The sequence below is a fragment of the Dipodomys spectabilis genome, unplaced genomic scaffold (genome assembly GCF_019054845.1).
Source record: "Dipodomys spectabilis isolate Male_0828 unplaced genomic scaffold, ASM1905484v1 ptg000102l, whole genome shotgun sequence".
Classification (NCBI taxonomy): domain Eukaryota; kingdom Metazoa; phylum Chordata; class Mammalia; order Rodentia; family Heteromyidae; genus Dipodomys; species Dipodomys spectabilis.
In genome coordinates, this window is record NW_024870779.1 from 2,836,723 (window position 1) to 2,856,812 (window position 20,090).

The 20,090-nt window shown below is 40.9% G+C and overlaps 1 protein-coding gene across 7 annotated transcripts in view; it reads right to left on the reverse strand.

Annotated features, from left to right (window-relative positions):
• Myo6 (myosin VI) overlaps positions 1–20,090 on the reverse strand; it is a 135,376-nt gene that overhangs the window by 74,245 nt on the left and 41,041 nt on the right. For 5 of the 7 annotated variants that reach the window (XM_042687095.1, XM_042687094.1, XM_042687093.1 and 2 more), the window contains exons 3-6: positions 13,349–13,484; positions 7,535–7,604; positions 5,049–5,122; positions 1,458–1,587 (exon numbers count right to left, since the gene is read on the reverse strand). In XM_042687095.1, the coding sequence (XP_042543029.1) occupies positions 1,458–1,587; positions 5,049–5,122; positions 7,535–7,604; positions 13,349–13,465 (391 nt within the window). In that variant the 5' untranslated portion in view covers positions 13,466–13,484. Of the gene's footprint in view, positions 1–1,457; positions 1,588–5,048; positions 5,123–7,534; positions 7,605–13,348; positions 13,492–20,090 lie in introns of all 7 variants that reach the window. The other 2 variants (XM_042687091.1, XM_042687092.1) reach the window with 2 other exon arrangements.

Below are 20,090 nucleotides of genomic sequence, written 5' to 3' on the forward strand. Positions count from 1 at the left end.
TGAAGGTAGCTCCTGAGCCTTCACAGCAACCCTTGACTTCTCACGAGACAGTTGTCAGCAGATGAGCACATCCGCCTGTCCTCTCTGCTCCTGGTCTGGGATGTACTGGCTTCTTCAAACCACTGGTTCAGCTGCTCAGAGAATGGCCCACATCACAGAGCCTGTGCTATGTCTTTTGGACTCGGAATCTCCAAAACTATGAGCACAATAAAGCCTTTCTTCTTCATAAGTAGCCTATGCCAGTTATTTCATTACAGCAATGCAAAACTAACTAAAATACCATAGGCCAGAAGACACTTATCTTTCGTCCAATTTATCAGCAACTTGTTCTGTGCACTGTTACTGAACTATTTGAAATACTTCTTAGCAATAAAAGGCTAAAAAAGTAGAAGCTGCTTTAATGGCCTTTTTAACATGTAACTTATCTCCAGTGATGTGCTTGTTCATATTCAGGTTCTAAAAACTGCAGGCTGAGAAGAACATTTTCATCACAGAGCCAAATGTAAGTCACCTTGGCATCACAGAGCCAAATGTAAGTCAGCGTTGCGGAGCAAACACATCAACCAAATCTGGAAGTGAAGCCTGGCTGGGCCTAGAGTGAAACAGACTGCACTTACACCAACATCAAGCGTGGCGGACAGCAGTTGCTTTTGTCTGTTTGCAAAGGAGCTGGCTAACCTCCTACCTTGGTAGAGGTGATGTGGGATGTAATTTCTATTTATGATCAAATTAATGTGTGTCTCAGAGCTGAAGGGTTTCAGCTTTGAAGAAGGCTGAAAAAAACTCAACAGAGACATTGTTTTCTTGTACAGATTCTTGAGAGACAGGAAACTAGCACTTCCCATCTTTTAGTTTTATAAAGCTCTGATGCCAGGAGAACTCAGGGAAGAGGTCTGCTCTCACAGCTCAAATGTGACCAATGTGGCCTCACACGTGGCCAGGCGTGGACTCAAACTGGGAAGAACACTTCTAAGGTGGAGCAGCCATCTCGAGGAGTCAGAGAGTACCATTTTCCAAGCCAGTGTCAGTGGTTCATGTTTATAATCTCAGGAGGCTGAGATCTGAGGATCATGGTTCAAAGCTTCCAAAAAGTGAGAAGTGGAGCTGTGGTAGAATGCTAGCCTTGTACAAAAAATTGAGGGACAGAGCCCAGGCCCTGAGTCCAAGCCCCAGGATTGGCACCACAAAACTAAGTACCATTTTCCTACTTTCAGCGGCACAGCCACACCCAAGAGGACACAGGCATTTTCCAAAGACAACGTGACGGATGAGCTGGCCACAGAATCGGTTCCCCCTGCTTAGGATGCCTGCTCCCAACAATGCTGATACAGCAACAAGGACGCAGATCTTTCAAAAGGTCAGTTCAATCCAGAGCACCCCCTCATTAGCCCAAGAGAAAAACTGAGTAAATCTGAAGGACATAAAGACAAGGATTAAAATATAGTTAAATCACTTACCAATGGCAAAGACATGAGGTGGCATTGTGCCAAGAGATTTTCCTTGATATGACTTTATTGTATCTGAAGAATAGATTTTAGGTATATCGAAGTATGGATTTACTGCAATCAGAATGTTGGCAACATACGTCTACACAGAAAACAGAAACATGGAATTTCCTGGTTACTACTTTCTATTAAAAACTGAGCAAAGCTAATGGAAGAAAATAAATATGCACCAAACAGATACTTGCAATTCTCTCTACAGTCAGGAAGCCACAATCTGCATTGCCAGCTCCAACTCTTTCCTAACCTTACCGGAGCCATTATTTCTCTAATTCCTAATAAATATTTTATAAATATAAAATACATATATATATAATATAAATATATTTAGCATTCCACAAGTGTCTCAGAGTCAGCAAATGCAAAATCAAGTTACTCCTTCCTTCCTTCCTTCCAGTTTTCCTTCCTTCCTTCTTTCGGCTATCTCAGAAGAATCATGCTACTCCCACATATGCTCCCAAGTAAAGGGACCACGGACAGAAATCTGAGTTTCTAGCCCTCTCTACCTCAATTAGGCTGTGTCTGTTGACTCCATTTATGGAATCTACTTCTTCCCTTGTTCTGTTCCTATAACTGAGTTTCGGTCATCTGCATAGATTCTCACATAGCCTACTTCCCCTGCTACTGAAGGCCTGGTTAGAAGTTACAGCTTCTCTGGCCCCATCTCCATCAGTGAATGCTAAGTGGTGATTTAGCTCTTTGGTGATTACTTGGCCCCAGAGTTCTGCAAAACAACATATGCTACCAATTGATGGGCCCCAAGAGCAACTCTAAATTTTCTTTTAAATTCTGGAATTTAACTGTGGCTTTAAAAGGTCAGGAAAATTCACTAGGCAGATTTATAAAATTCCTAGTTGTGGTTCAGTAATACTGACAAAACTAGGACACACAAGGTCATTGTTTTCCTCTTTTCTGTTTCTAATTGTGGAAAAGAAATGTTGTAGAAATACTGAAGTCTCAGACTATTAATGTAGAAATGTAAAAGACATTCCCAAAATTGTTTCCTGGAATAAAAAATTAAAAATTTCAGATTATGACTTTTCTAGCAAAGACAAAGAGTCAAAGATATTAGTAATCATAAAAATACTAAATGTGGCCAGGTGCCAAAAGCTCACACTTGTAATCCTAACTACTCAGGAGGCTGAGATCTGAGGATCATGGTTCAAAGCCAGCTAAGGCAGGAAAGTGAGGTTCTTATTTCCAATTAAGAACAAGCTGGAAGTGGAGCTGTGGCTCAAGAGGTAGAACAAAAAAGCTCAGGGACAGTGGCTAGGCCCTGAGTTCAAACCCCAGGACTGGCATATGTGCACACACACACACACAAATATATACATATACATATATATTATATGTGTCTCTCTCTATATGTACATGAGTTAGCTGTTGTTTCATTCAATCTAAGAGAGACTAATGATAACTGATTAACAAGAAACAACAAATTCAAACTACTATTCTACATTGCTTCCTTCACTTATATTAATTATACAATTGTAAATTGTCTCCATTTACATATAATAAAACAGTTCTGTTTATGTATTACTCACATTTACTAGTTTTATGATTAAAAAGGGTAATTTGCTGGGGAGAAACCATACCAACCATAACAGAAACTATGAAGATACTGATTCTCAGTTCTACTTGGAAGATGGCATTGGCATTTCCTGGTTATATCCAAATTAACTTACATTGATTTATTACAAACTAAACTGCTTTAAAACTCCAAACTTTGTATTAATTCAGTTTCTAAACTAGCATTTAGCTCACATTAGAATCCACTCAACATGAAGTTGCTGATTGAATGTTGCTTTTAAATATATTTCCTCTCAAGAACACCAATATGTAAACCTGAATGTACTCTTTATTTTGTTGGTTTTGAAAAAAAAAATCAAAGAGAAAAGCAAAGTGTTAATGTTGTGCATAAGCAGAAGATGGCAAGTAAACTCTCTTGGAACAGACTAGTTCTATTTCCCAGCTGTCAGTACTTGGACAGATGGCAAAGACTAAATGTAATTTAGTCAGAATTAAGTAAGTACAATTAGACAGATTGAGAGTGATATAAAAGATTAAGGATGTCATTTGATCTAGTTAGTGTCAAGAAGCCATTGCTTTCTTCGTTCAAAAATAATGAAGAGTCCCATCTTTATAACAGGAGAATGATATAGAGGTAATTTATCTCCATCCAGCAAGGGAATCTATGACTAGGTGATAGGAGAATAAAATTTTGTACATGACCAATAAATAATTATGAGTAAAACCCAGTACAAACATAATCAAATATAGTTTAGTATCCACTTCAATAGTGCTTGTGTTAAAAACATTATTTTATCAGCCCAGATTCCCCTCAATAGAGGAAAAGATCAAGAAAATATGATATACATACATAACTGAACTTTATTTGTGCATTAGAAAGAATAATATTGCATCATTTGCAAACAAACCTGGAAAAATGTTAGGTGAAGTAAATTAGGCTGGGAGAGTCAAAGGGTGAACATTTTTCTTATGTGGAACCTAGAATTATTTTATAAATATATAAGTAAACACTTTGGGGTGGCATGCAAGGGTACGTAAGTGTATTAACTGAAATATGGTAGATTCAGGGGATAACTCAAAATGGTACAACTGCTTAAAAGGCTAACTCACAGTCCAACAAAATGTATACCAGGAAATGGATACTCAAAAGCAGGGGTGGGACAAGGAGAGAGGGGTAGACAAATAAAGAGAGAAAGGGAAGAGAAGTCAGTCATAAAATTCAATGCATATCCTACAAAATTAAGGACATTGAAGGAAGGGGTGGGCTGGGAGGGATGGGGGAGAATGATGAAATGGATCAAGACACATGAATCATAAACTGCTTTTGTTGAATGGAAACTCCTCTGTACAACTATTGGAAGATAATTTTTTTTAATTTTTTTATTGTAAAGATACTATACAGAGGGTTACAGTTACATGAGCAAGGTAATGAGTACACTTCCTATTGAGCATTGTTACCCCTTCCATTGTTGGAAAGTAATTTTTAAAAAGCATGATCTTTCTTTTTTGTAATAGTCTAGACTTTCAAGGTACAGTATCTCTAGGACCTAACAAATATTTCCTCAGATACTGCCTTCTATCCTAATTTGTATATTTTTCCTCATTCAAATTTAATTTAACATATATTCTTCAGAGGCTAACTTAAATTCTCTCCAAAACAACATGAAAAATTATATTTAAACAAAAAATTTATTGAAATAAACCAGAAGTAAGAAGTATTTTTTAAGGCACTAAAATTAAACATTTTCAAGCCTGAAAGCTATTACACGATGATCTGAGTTCCCTATGTCACTGCACAGCTACTTAACTCAGTGCCCTCTCTGTACTTGGCATTGTTCTGTGCCCTGGAGGTATAGCAATAAATGGGGGAGAAAAGAGAAAATAAGTCTTCACAGACAATATGCTTTTCATTGTGCTCAGATTACATGTGGTCTCCTTTTGCAAAATTCCAAAGCTAACAAAATCATGTAAATCCATTATCCCCACAAAAACACAATCCACAGTTCACATACTTACATAGATTCTGTCTTTACTATATCGAACTTTGATATTATGGAGGAGTGTGGCTTCATTTAAGTACATTAGTGAACCTAAGACATAAGAATACATAAAGCATTAGGTGAAAATGCAAAAACAGTTAAGATAAAAACAATATATTGACCTCATTGTAATCACTTAGGCCCGAGCTGAAATTTACTTGTTAGGTTAGATTGGATTCCATCTTCTTGAAACTCAGGTACACCTGGGTGTTGGTGACTCATACCTGTAATCCTAACTATTCAGGAGGCTGAGATTTGAGGATCATGGCTCAAAGTCAGCCCTGGGAGGAAAGGCCCTGAGACTCTTATCTCCAATGAACTCCAGAAAAACAGAAGCGGTGCTGTGGCTCAAAGTTGTAGAGTGCTAGCCTTGAACAAAAAAGCTCAGGGACAGGGCCCAGGCCCAGAGTTCAAGCCCTATGATCCACAAAAATAATTTAAAAAAATAAAACTCAAGTAGACATAAACTCCAGGGATTTAAAATAAATCTAGCAAAGCGAGTACAACGGTACGAGGCTTGCTTTTAATAAACCCAGTCTGCATATGTGTTGGGTGGGAACTTTCAACAATGCACCCTGGAGAGGGACAGTCAGGTCAAGTTCAAGGGGAAAGTGAGACATGAATCCAGTCTGCGGCTCAGAAGCTCACAGGTGAAACATCAGAAGAAACTTAAGGATGGCAGAGACTCTCAGGCCGGTCACTAGAGCTTCACCGCTGACAGGACCGGGAAAGAGTCCACCAGAAAACATGCTGTGGTTACACACACAGGAAGCCAGACCATGGCCGTTTCCAATATCTGTTTCCAATCTCCTATGCTCCCTCTGCACTGCGTGCCAGACAGAAAAGCACCAACCACCTCATCGTTTCCTCAGTCATCCAAATTGTAACCTTAGGCGACACCAGAGCCATCTTCTCTCATCCTCCTTGTTCTAAATGAGCTTCCAAGTCTTCTACATGACATTAAGAAGTAGAGTGGCGCCAGGTTCATGGTAAGCATGCCAACAATATCAGCTGGATCTCTACCAAGCCTCTTTCCCTTCTCCCTCTTTCCACCGACAGTCCCTGTTAAGGTCTGATGGCCTCTCCTGTGAATCCAGTAGTCTCTTATTTATCTGTTGTTTCGGACTCTGCTCTTAGTTAACCTGCATTCAAAGGAACTTTTTTCCATAATTTTTCACTACTTGGTTTTTATGATCTATGCTGCTTCTTGATCCATTTCATGTTGCAGGCAGACTGAATGACCCACCCAAGAAGCCTTCAATCTAAGAAAATGGTGGCACTGCAACACCTTGATCTTTCAAGCTATCTTTGCTTCTGGGCTGCCGGAGCAGCTCCTCTACCATGTGCTCCTGCTGTGTCATGTGACCTCTACCAGGCACTCCTACCATGTCACATGACCTCTACCATGCACTCCTACTGTGTCACATGACCACTACCATGGACTCCTGACATATCACATGACCTCTACCAGGCATTCCTGCCATGTCACATGACCTCACCAAAACCCCATAAGCAATGGAACCATCCAACCATAGATCAAAACCTCTAAAACAACCTATCCTCTCCTTGTTAACTCAGGTATTTTGTTACAATAACAGAAAAGCAACTAACATAGACTACCCCTTAAAAGTGATTACTTCTTAGAGCTGGAAAAATACAAGAATAAATAAGGCTGGCTCACCGGATAATAATTTTTCGTGTGTGTGTGTGTGTGTGTGTGTGTGTGTGTGTGTGTGTGTGTGTGTGTGTGTGTGTGTGTGTGTGTGCTCAAACTCAGAGCCTTACCCTCTCACTTGGTTTTTTTTCTCAAGGCTGGCACTCTACCACTTGAGCAACACATCCATTCCAGCTTTTTTTCTGGTTAACTGGAGACAAGAATCTCGTAGATGTTATTGTCTGGGCCAACTTTCAAACTGCAATCCTCACAGATCTCAGTTTCCAGAGTAATTAGGCTTATTACCATGAGCCACCAGCATCCAGCTGGATAAAGGGTTTTTTTTAATCACTAAACATGCTAAGATATTTATTATAAGTCCAATTAATATAGCATTTAAATAGTGTTCTAAAATAAATTTTTCAATTATGCAATATTTTCTCAAATATTTGTTGCTTCAAACAGCGATCTTAACTGATCTTAATAGATTCAGCTTCCAAACTACTGAACCACATATATGCCCATAAAAATCACGTGACTCTAGATAAGGTTCAGGGACCTTTGAGTTCAAGCTTTCAGGAAGTCACAGCCATGCCCTACATTGACACGGCTGCAATAACACAAAAAGGACAGTCAAAAAGCCTCTTTTTCCTGCACATGCTGGCATTAGTACTGTGCATCCCCATTCACTCAATGCAGTGTCACAGGGGCCTCGCTTCCTCTTGGAGCAGGGGAGTGGAGAAGCAGAATGTCCATTCATTGGTTCCTGGAAGGATGGCTTCTTTTTCTGGGCCAAGAAGGATACTTACAGTTATCTTCTACATCTTTTTTGCTGTCCTCTTCTGCAGGGAACACTTGATTTATGAGAGCCAAAAATGTCTGACAAACAAAACAAAAGCTCATTAAACTGGAGACTTGTTATAGTGAGAAAAATACAAGCGCTTAATTGGTTGTGTACATTGTAATAATGACAACAATATGTTCTCTTTTTTTTTTTTTTTTTTTGGTCATGGGGCCTGAGTGCTGTCCCTCAGCTCTTCAACTCAAGGCTAGTGCTCTACCACTTGAGCCACAGCACCACTTCTGGGTTTTTCTACTTATGTGGTGCATAAGGCAAGCACTCTACCACCTTCCCAGCCCCAATATGTTCTTTATTAACACATAATAGAGGTCCTACTACTTAACAAGGCATTAATCCAAAGCAGGATAATAACTTTAGTGAAAATACTATCCAAGCTGAGAGCTGTAATCCTAGCTACTCAGGAGGCTGAAATGTGGTTCAAAGCCAACCTGGGTACACTAGTCCTTGAGACACTTACCTCCAACTAAACATCAAAAGAGTCAGAAGTGGAACTGTGGCTCAAATGCTAGCTTGAGTGAAAAAGCAAGAGTATGAGACCCTGAGTTCAAGCCTCAGTACAGAAGGGGAAAAAATATATTAGTTTGTAAATGTGCTAGTTAGCAAATGCTAAATTTTCAAAAAAAATTAGAGTGTATATAATAATTTCATTGTTTTTAAAACAAAAAGTAATATTCAGTAAGATAAAACAAAACAAACTATATATTATTATGTAAGTAATACATATTTGACACACATTCATGTATAAATATGTGTCGTATAAAAAACAGTAACCACAAATATTTGGTCCATGAAATTACAAGTATCCACAAAATAGCATTTATTTGTCCTTTAAGTGCTAAGATCCCCTCTGCAGAACTGAGACAGTATCTTGTAAGAGAGAACAAATGATCTCAAATTACATCTAAAGAATTAAATTTTAATCTATGCTATTCTAACAGTTATTTATAAATTTATACCTCTAAATGCTTACAACTACTCTTGTGGTTGAAGTTTCCAACCTATATCAAGTAAAACTTCCAGGAAAAAATAGTTCCACTATTTTAAAATAATATTTGTAAGGTTGGGGACACACTAGAGTATTGGAGTAAATGTTTAGCATGTGCAAAGCCCTGGGCTTGATCTCTAGCACCAAAACAATAATAATAATACTTCTAAGTAATAATAATACTTCTAAGGTTTATACACATGTGTGTACTTACATATATGCACATATAAAATACATAAGATTATTGTATAAGACAAGAAGACTAGGCTGTCATTTTAATTTACAGTGTAAAATCCAAGTCATCCCCTACTTAAAAAGCAGTTATGCTCCAAAAGCTCCCCATACTTCATCATTTTGTAAGCCTATACACTTGCTCTCTCAATATTATAAATATGGAAAAGTTTGGAGGATAGACCACAAAAAATATATGAATGACCATGTGATTTTTTTTTTGTTGCTTTGTATACACCACCCCCACGGTATAACCCCTGTTTTTCCTATATTTGATGTTGGTATAATTTGGGGAGGGAAAGAGAAAAAACAAAGTGTTTAAGGATACAGGTTGACCCATTGCAACAATGAGATATATAAGACGCTATGTTGAAAAATGAACTTTACAATTTAGGGGAGGGGGGACACACGCAGGGGAGGGTAGGCGGGAGGAGGGGGAATGTAGTTGAGGAGGTGGGAGGGAGGGAAGGATGGTAGGGGAAAAACAAAGGAGGAGGCAACAATGCTTGATAAGAAATGTACTCACTGCCTTGCTCATGTAACTGTAACCCCTCTTACAGTATTTTCACAATAAAAAACTTATTTTAAAAAAAGTATATGAATGGTAAAGCAATCTGCACTTTATTGCAATGGTGCTACAGAAAAATTCACTCCAAAATAACTCCTAAAGTCACAGAACTGCACACTGCTTGCCACAGCCTGGGTACCCGGGCTAAAGCCAGGGCTGCTGGAACTATGCCAAGTAAAAAGATTGCAGGAAGTCAGAAGCTAAAGAAAAAAAGGTGGAGGGGAAGGGGAGACAAATGGTTGCTGAGATGAGAATGAGAGCATCGGGCTGAAACAAGCTCGGAAAGATATTTCTCTCCCTTCTTCACCCCCCAAATTATCAACCAGACCCACTGTCTTTCTCCCCACCAAGAACAGAATCTGTTCCATCAAATCCATTATTTCCTTTGAAAGGGCACATTAACCACTCAGCACTGGACACAAACTGCATAGCAAATATAGTGCTCCAAACTCCAACAACAGAACAAATAAAACTGCTCCTTTCAGAGTACCTAGGAAGGAGGGGAGAGCAGGGCAGACAAATGAAGACTACCAGTCTCAAAGGAAAACATAATCAATACTTACTCCTCTATTTCAGGGGAGCAGGAGAAGGAGTATCCATGGAAACTTTTCAGAAGGGTGACCTCAATCGGTCTCAAAAGTAAACAGATACCGGCTAAGCAAAGAGCTATAAAGAGTGGCATTCCAGGAAAAGAGAGCGGTGGGCACTGAGGCAGCAATCCTCAAGCCCTTGGAGAAGGACGGGTGGAGGTGGAAACAAAAGAATAAGGCAGGACAGGAGGATGAAGGCCAGACTGTTGTAAGGGAAGACCAGCAAAGTCCACAGTTAGAAGAAAATGCAAGCCCTACGTGCCATCGACTTGGGGCTTCTGCCTGAAGGCCTGTCCATTGCAAATAGTTAAATGGTCAAGGCAGATCTGTTTGTGTTGTCTTGTGTATTTGTAACAGGGTTTTGCTCTGTAGGCCAGGCTGACCTGGAACTGGCTATATAGTGACCCAGGTTGGCAACCAATTCACGATGCTTCTGCCTCATCTTGCCAGTGCTAGCTGGGAGACCAGGCAGGCACTGCCATACCTGGCTTTAACACACTTTTTTTAACAGAAGATCTATAGCCTGCGCCGGCAATGTTTCAGTGGATTAACTGTTTGGTTAGTGCATACATACATACCCAAACATATAAACAATACACACACTTGGTAAATCTATTTCTTCTAAGTTCAAACATACACAATCCACATACCTAATACAGTATCAAATCTATTACTAACATCTATCACAAACATAAAACTTAACAGCCATTGCTACCAGGCCCTGGTGGTTCACACCTGCAATCCTAGCTACTCAGGAGACTGAGATCTAAGGACTATGGTCCAAAGCCAGCGCAGGCAGAAGAGTCCATGAGACTCTTATCTCCAGTTAACCACCAAAAAGCCAGGAGTGGAGGTACTCATGTGGGAGAGCATCAGCCTTGAGAGAAAAAAGCCAAGAGAAATCATTCAAACCCCCATTCTGACATCAAAGAAAAAGAGAAAAAAAATTAAAAAGGAAAAAAAAAAAAACAGTAACAAAAAGTACTGCTACCATCATAGCAGTGTTCTCAGAACAGCTGCCAGCTGCTCCCTGTCCTTCCTCTAGGCCAGTACGCCTGGATGTACCAGTACACCTGGTGAACCTGGGTGGTCCATCGCTTCATGCTCTTAACGTGTTAATATTTATAAGCTGACAGCCTCTTGACCTTGAACAGCGTAGGCAAAAACTTCTTGTACTTACGGATCTTTTTAAACTTGTGGTTATTATGACACTCAATCTATTACGACCTTGATCATAGAGCGGTAGGGGAGGACGAGGAAGAAGGAAGTGTAAACGTAATCTCAGACTATGCTAATCCTCAAAAAAAGAGGGAAAATAACCTTTGGTGAAAATAAACGTGAATATGTTGAACTAAAGACTTTATAGAATTATCTAGAAAACAGTAAGATCTACACAACTCCAGAATTTAAAATGTGCCCATTCGTTCTACTATGTAACTGATTCACACTAATAAGGCACAACTCATAACACATTAAAATATTTAAAATATAAAAAAGCATGTCATCTTAGATTAAGTTTCCTCGATGCTTAAATTCTCATCTCACTTTGGCCTTTTGATTTACGGTTTATAAAACATACTAAAGAAAAGCAAAAGCTTTCAGACACATAAAATAATGAGTCTTAGATGCTTTGTTTTAACATGGACTGCACTGTTAAGTACAATTAATAAGAGGAAAAGCCCTGCCTTTCCTGCAGAAATGCCCAGTAAGAGCTGGCCGCCTCTAGCGCAGCAAGATATATATTATGCATTTCGGTTCCTGGGTTGTTTACAGTAACACGATAGCATCTTCTCCGCCAAGACCTCAGGAGAGAGCCGCCCTGTTTTTCTAACGTTCCCAGGAGGATGGCAGTCATATGGCATTAGTTAACCGTGTATCAGTGGAGTATAAATTATTCATGAACATTTGCAGAGTCTAAAGTAAACAGAAATGTCATACACAAATTTAATTCAGCCAGAAGAAATGTTTAACAGAAATATTTGGCTAGCGGAAAATTGTGAGGCTTTCCCACAAAAAAAAAAAAAAAGGCCTTACCAGTCCTCCTGCAGACTGAAAGGTGTGTTTACCACAGAGGCCTGCTCTGTAAGCAATTATCCAATCCCAGTCACCCGTCCCCACATTTTCCATTTTGTATCACTGTCTCGTCTATGTCTAAGCTATTATAAAAGGAAACAAATATGTTTGCAGAATTAAGGCATACTTTTACATTATCATCACAAAATTTGTAAGATGGGAAGTCTTAAGACTTTAGTCTCTTCACTTAATAAAATATGTTTACCCAAATTCCATGTTAATAATTATTTTGTGTGCCAGCACCAGAATTGGAACTCAGGGCCTCGAGCTTTTGTTCAGCTTTCATTGCTCCCAGCTGGCACTCTACCACTTGAGCCACACCTCCAGTTCTGGCTTTTTACTGGTTAATTTAAGGTAAGTCTCACAGATTTGTCTGCCCAGGCTGGCTACACAACTCAATTCTCATAGCTCAGCCTCCCGAGTAGCTAGGATTATAGGCATGAGCCATTGGTGCCCAGCTCAATGCTAACTTCTTTTTTTTTTTTTTTCTTTTTTTTTTTGTAGATTTTTTTTTATTGTGAAAATACTGTACAGAGGGGTTACAATTACATGGGCAAGATAACGAGTACATTTCTTATCAAGCATTGTAGCCTCCTCCTTTGTTTCCCCTTCCCATCCCTTCCCATCCTCCCCCCTCCACCCCTCCACCCCCACCAAAGTTGTATTGGAAATAAGATTTTTTTTTTTTTTGTCAGTCGTGGAGCTTGAACTCCGGGCGTCGGCACTGTCCCCGAGCTCAAGGCAAGCGCTCTGCGCTCTGCGGCGTAAGCCACAGCGCCACTTCCCCCACCAAAGTTGTAAAGTTTGTTTTCGACATAATGACTAGTACATCTCATTGTTGCAATGGGTCCATCAATGCTAACTTCTAATTAAGTAAAAAGCACTCTCCAAAAAAAACAAAGATATAAAGGCAAAAAGACTCAATTTAGTAACAGACTCCTATTAATTTTTCACATTTTTTTACAATGTGCTGACTGTATCACAGACATACAGTAGTGTGGCATAAGCAATTAAAAAGTTAATAAATGTTTCCACTTTGTCCCTAAGCTCTTCAATGATGTGATTGTGAAAGACCTACATCACCTTTCGGTCTCACTTTATCACTGGACCTCATTTTTCCCCTGGGATCTGAATTCTAACAATCACAGAGGTCAGCAGAAAACTGAGATTATCTTACTAGAAATTCATTTTTTCTTCACGATTGCAAGTGTTTCTGCTTCAATAAGTAAGAAGAAAGACACCTGTCTCTTTGGAGGGGGGAAAATGCCTATTTTTGGAATCCATCACATTTTTAAGTCTCCCTCGGAAACTCACCTTGCCCCTTTGGTTCAAAGGTTCGATGGTGAGGCTGTCGGGGCCAATGTCCACGATGTTGCCCATCTGGAACCCATCAGTGGGGTGTGGCGCCCACACGGGCTTCCCATCTTCCATCTTTGAAGAGCGTCACCCACTTATTCCTGCGGGCAAGGAGCCAAGGGAGCCCCGTGAGTAACTCGGGAAACAGGGAGCAAATAACTTGGGAAGTTTACAAGTAAATCACAACCCATCAAAACCTGCCTGTGCCTGGCAGCCAGGTAATCAGCTGCCTTCTCCCTCCCCACCCCCTTGAGCCACCTCTGGAGAAGGCCAGGCAGACGCAGGCTACCACCATTTTGTTTCACCAGAACCAACTCTGCCACTGCCTGCTGTCCATCATGCCTATGAGGAGAACCACACTTGACCCCACCCACACAGGGACAGACGTGTCACAGCACTTCCTGTTTACACTGTATCCTGGCTTGCACTGTAGGAAGAGATGCTATGTGAGATAGTTAGCTAGGAACTGAAAATAGGTCATTTTGGATCTGATGAAACGAATATATCAATTTAACCAACACCTAGTCAATACACAAAACATTCCCCTTACCCCTCAAAGTTGTCTCCTGTCTCCTTTTTGGTCCATCTTCATCCTCCCTATCCTTTTTTCACCTGTTTCTAAATTTCATAAAAATGGTGCCATATATCATGTATGGTATTATGTATTCTTTTGTCTCTAGCTTCTGTGTGTGTGTGTGTGTGTGTGCATGTGTATGCTGGTACAGGGGCTTGAATTCAAGGCCTTGTGCTCTTGTTTGGTATCTTCATTCAAGGCCAGTACTCTACCTTTTAAGACATATCTCTACTTTTGGTTTTTTGGTGATTAACTGAAGATAAGTCTCTTGGGCTTCTTGCCTGGACTGGCCTTGAACCTTAATCCTCAGAAATCAGCCTCCGGGTTAGCTAGGATTACAGAAAGAACAAAACACTTTGCTATTCAACCACACTGCTCTAGGTACTAGGCCAATGAATGACCGCTTGACAACAGGTTACTGATTGATCTATGGAGAGGCACTGTGAACTGCCTCTAGTTTTTGCTTATTGTTGATTTCAGTCTAGTTCTACAATTATTCTCTAAAGCTTCTTGACTTGTAATGCTGCATTTATAATTATAGCACGTATAATTCCATTGGTAAATTTAAAGCAGCCTGCGGATGTAACAGCCAGAGTCCTTTGTTTTAATGAGATTGTATGCTATGAGACTGACACGTAACAGCGCCTCAGCTAGCAGGTCATCCCGGATCGCCAGCTTCCAGCATGTCAGTGGGAACTTAGTTTTTTCACTATTAACCTATACATAAAGATGAGTGTGCTCAGTACCCTAATGGGCATCCTGTGGGGCTGGACTCTCCATGAGGAGAGTGGATGTTCACAGGGCTAGTCTCTTGTGAGGGTCAAGTTCAGTGAAGAAGGTGCCAGTGACTAGCATTCTCGCACGGTGCTTACTGCACCCTTTTCTACGCAGAGGCCGCAGGGTGGGGTGGGTGGCTTCCCCCGAGCCAGGGCTGCTGGCTTTGCCAGTAATTCCAAGTCACCAAATGACACAAAGATTCTTCCCAGAATCTTGTGTTACAAGACATGACTGTGAACGCCTTCCCTAATCCTGGCTCATTCCCAGGCTCTAAATGCCATTTATCTTTCAGTTATACATAAATAGATTTCTCCAGCCCAGCCCCCCATTGAGTTCCTAGGCGTTTATTTACCTATTTGACACATCTTTGTGGGTGAGTATCAGATTAGTCATTTTATTGTAGGCTATTTATTTCTCTGTTCTATCATTCCCAACTTGTTCTTTCCCATATTGATGAAGGCAATGACAACATTCAGTTCACATCAAACCTGGAGTCCTCCTCAGTTCCTCCAGCTCCGAATCTTGTCAGCTTTCTCCCCAAAACCCACTTCCTCCATCAACTCTGGCATAAGCCAACATTATCCTTTACTAAGATTTCTGCAATTAACTTAGCTGCCTGCTTCTAGTACTGCCACTCCTTCCCTCCCCCCCCCCCCCCCCAAGCAGGCCCGTCAACTTATTTCAAAGTAAATCTCATCACGTGATTCTGGCTCCACCAGACCATGGCTGTCCCCCATTGCCTCGAAGGGGGTGGGCATACACTGGGAAAGAAGAAAGGGAAATGGGAGACTACTCTTAAAACCCAGACGAAACTCACTGCTACCACACTCAGACTGGCTCTCCAACGAGTTATTTAACCGTTCTGATCTTTATCTTTATCCTTATCCATATGGTGGATAATATCACTTACATTATAGAATTGCCGGGAGGATTAAGTGACATAAAACTGAGATCACCACTCTAACGGCACCCAATCATTGCTCATCATGGTTCTTCCTCCTCCTCCTTCTGCTTCAAACTACTTATCAATTTTTCAAAACAATGGTCTTGTGATGGTTCTAAATAATTAGGACAGAACAGTTAGGAGTGATCACTCAGTCATGACTATCCTTAAAAGAGATGAAAAAAAATTAAAATGAAATCACCAAAGCAAAAACTTCCAAGTCCCAAACAGAACAGCAACTTCAACTATTCTAAACTATTTCCTGCGGCTTTCCAGTTTCAATGGGAAAGTTAAAAGACATACACCAAATGCTGTTCCCTCACCAAAGCCCTAAGTCCACAGCGAGAGAATTCATCAGCGAGAGAGTACATCACCACAAGGTTGGGCACAACCAAAGAGGAGACAATGGCTCCATTTTGAACAAAGTAAATAAACAGCTGAGAGACAATTGACTTAGCAAACTCAGAGAGCTGAATCCCTGATGAGGACTTGGGAAGGATGAAAAACAACTCAAATTTTTATAAAGCTACAGAATCCTCAAAAGACACAAGGATGTACAAGGTAAAACTAGGGTGAAGAGAAATATCTTAAATAAGGATGACTTGATGGAAACTGAGAAAGAGACTTTCTAGAACCAATAGACTCACTCCATACTGCCGGCCAAATGCACCAGGTTCTCCCCTGGCCAGGAGAAGTTTAGAAGTTGTTGTCTGGACTGAAAATCATCAGGAACAATAAAGGTTGTACACATGAACCTGCCATACTTCTCCTAAGATTCCCACCTGGAGAGATCTTCATCACCTGGTTATAGCAAGAATCCTTCTGAGTCTCTTGAGGGAGAATTCTTCACCCTAGATATTTGATTAGATTTCTTCTCCCCCATATTTGAGGAAAATGACCTTGATCTGCCTCAGCAAGAATCCTGTTAAGTCAGCTTAGCAAAATTCTTCATGACTCCTTGTAGCAATTTCCATCTGCTGACCCCCCACACTGTCATTTAACTAAAAATCCCCCCACTATCATAGTTCTTTGCATTCAGAGGTGAGCCCCAGCTGTCCCTACTGCGATATCCCTTGTTATAAACCGAATGTGTGTGACCAGATCAGTATAACTCCACAGGTGCATGTGCGGAAGCCTTAACCCGCCATGTCTCTGTATTTGGAGGTGAAACTATTAGGAGGGAGAGTATGACTAAGGTCAGAAAGGTAGGGTTCTAGTCAGAGAGGGATTTGTTTTTTATGTGTATTTTTTTAGGGAAGGGGGTGTGTATATGTGTGTGCTGGTCCTGGGGCTTGAACTCAGGGCCTGAGTGCTGTCCCTGAGCTTTTCTGTGCTCAAGGATAGTGTACTACCACTTGAGCCACAGCTCCATTTCCTGCTTTTTGGTGCTTAGAAAATCAAGAGTCTCATGGACTTTCCTCCCCAGGCTACCTTCAAACCATAATCCTCAGGTCTCAGCCTCCTAAGTAGTTAATATTACAAGATAATACTCATTAGAAGGTATAAAAGATAAAATTGAGGTTTTCTTTCAGAGAGATAAAAAAGGAATGACAAAGAAAAGATATGAAATAAATAAAAGTATGCAAGAGGGATAAAAATAAAAAACCTCCAGCCCCCTAAGATAGAAAGGTTATAAAATACCTAAAAAAAACTAAATAGCACAGAAAGGCATGGGTTTCTAGAATCTAGCCAAAATATATTCACTGAGTCCTTAACAAAATAACTGAAAAACAAGACACACATAAACAGATACCCCTGGTTGAATTTCCAGACACTGAAAATAAAGGAAGGAAGGTAACCATTTTCATAGAAGGGGCCAAAGAACAAGTGACTTCCAAGAGACCACAAATTAAATGGGCTGAGAGACACTCAAAGCAGTGAGTCAGTGAAGCTATGCTTTTACAATTCTGAAGGAAATGTAGTTACAACCTAGAACTCTACTTCAGCAAACTGGAGTCCAGACTGAGCAATGTGCCCCAGGCATCAGCCACACAATGCAGGCATCCAAGGCTCCATGTACCTACACACAAATAGAACTGTGAAGCATCATGGGATACGCAGGGGTGGTGTTACAATTCCCTTTCCATGGGGAGGGCAGGCGTGGGGATGGGATGTGGGGGAACCATGGAAGGGGTGATTCTGATCAAGCTACATATACATATGTCAAAATGAAGCAACTGGCTGAGAATGTGGCTTAGTGGTAGAGTGCTTGCCTAGCATGCATGAAGCCCTGGGTTCGATACCACATACACAGAAAAAGCCGGAAATGGTGCTGTGGCTTAAGTGGTAGAACGCTAGCCTTGAGCACAGAGAGGCTCAAGGACAGTACTCAAACCCTTAATTCAAGCCCCAGGACCGGCAAACACACACACACACACACACACACACACACACACACACACACGTATGTAAACTATCTGAAGATAACAAAAAAAATATACAACTATGTGAAGATAATGAAAAAAAGAATTAAAAGGAGGAAGAAAGAAAGAAAGTATTAAGAACAAAATAAGGAAAGAAAAGAAAAGAAAGAAGAATGGGCCAGGTGCTGGTGGCTCACGCCTGTAATCCTAGCTACTCAGGAGGTTGAGATCTGAGAAAAACAGTTCAAAGCCAGGAAAGTCTAGGAGATTCATCTCTAATTAACCACCTGAAAACCGGAAGTAGAGCTGTGGCTCAAAGTGATAGAGCGCTAGCCTTGAGCAGAAAAGCTCGGGGACAGTGCCCAGGCCCTGGGTTCAACCCCATGACTGACAAGGACAACGAAGATGAGGACAATGAGGAAGAAGAAGGAGCAAGATTAGAAATACTTAGCACTACACAAAACAAGAAGGCAGGGAGAAACTTCTAACAATGCCTTCCACAGCCATTCTTTCAGTTAATTAGTATTCATTTTGCCGTCAGCTCTGTGCCACAGACTGCCAGGTCCTGGGTATACAATGGTGAGCAAAAAAGGAACAAGATGCCTGGCCTTCAGCAGCTTTCTTTTCTTTCTTTTTTTTTTTTTTTTGGTCATCGTGGGGCTTGAACTCTGAGCTCGGGTGCTGTCCCTGCGCTCTTCAGCTCTACCGCTTGAGCCACAGCACCACTTCCAGTTTTCTAGTGGTTTTTATTGGAGATAAAGGCCTCACGGACTTTCCTGCCTAGGCTGGTTTTAAACCTCGATCCTCAGATCTCAGCCTCCTGAGTACCTAGGATTACAGGCGTGAGCCACCGATGCCCGGCAGCTTTCTATCTAACAGGAAACACTTCATTGCAATTGAAGGGTCAACAGAATGGGCAAGACTCCTGTCCTGAGGGATCTCAAGTTCCAGTAGAGGCAGAAGGCATAAAGAGATAAAGTAGATGGATCCAATTTGCCAGGCCCTGGTCTTGCTCATCAAAACAATGTTATGTGTACCTTTGGCACGCAACTTCAAACTGGCAAGTGCCCTTGTGTCTATCGGTGAAGTGAGGGCTATTAGCTTCCATGCTGTCCAGATGCTACAAGAAAACTGGGCAGGGGCTGGGAAGGTGGCTCAGTGGTAGAGCGCTTGCCTTGCATGCCAGAGGCCCTGGGTTCGATTCCTCAGCACCACATAAGCAAAAAGAAAAAAGCTGGAAGTGGCGCTGTGGCTCAAGTGGTAGAGCGCTAGCCTTGAGCTGAAGAGCTGAGGGACAGTGCCCGCCCCAGAGTTCAGACCCCACGACCGGACCAAAATAAATAAATAAATAAATAAACTGGGCAGCACATAGCACTTGGCCATGATGGGTGTCTGTACGCACTGAACACCATCTCCACCGGGCCTTCCCGCTGATTTCCATGCCAAAATTTACACACGCTTTGGCCTTACCACTGAATTAGTTCTAGAAAAGCCTTCTAGAAAACATTTCAAGTTAACACTCTGTCAGTTACTTAGAGGACCAAATCCTAGATTCAAATTCTGGAAACCACTTTGCCTCCTAGAGCTGACTGTGGACACCAGTAGCTAACATTAGTCAATAGATCTGGAAAAAAAAAAAGAGTTATACATAGAATATTGTCTGAACATACTATTTAATGATTTTTTAAAAATAGTTTAAAAGGCTGGGTATATGGCCTAGTGGTAGAGTGCTTGCCTAGCATGCAAGTAGCCCTGGGTTCGATTCCTCAGTATCACATAAACAGTAAAAGCCAGAAGGGGTGCTGTGGCTCAAGTGGTAGAGTGCTAGCCTTGAGCAAATGAAGCTCAGGGATAGTGCCCAGGCCCTGAGTTCAAGTCCTACGACTGGCAAAAAAAAAGAAAAGAAAAAAATGTTTAAAAGTTGTAAAGGCTTTATGAAATTCCTCATATCATTTGTTATATAAACATAGAGATGCTTGTTTCTGACTTGTAAAGTCTTAATTTATATATAAATTTAAATTACTTTTATTTTTTCATCATCTT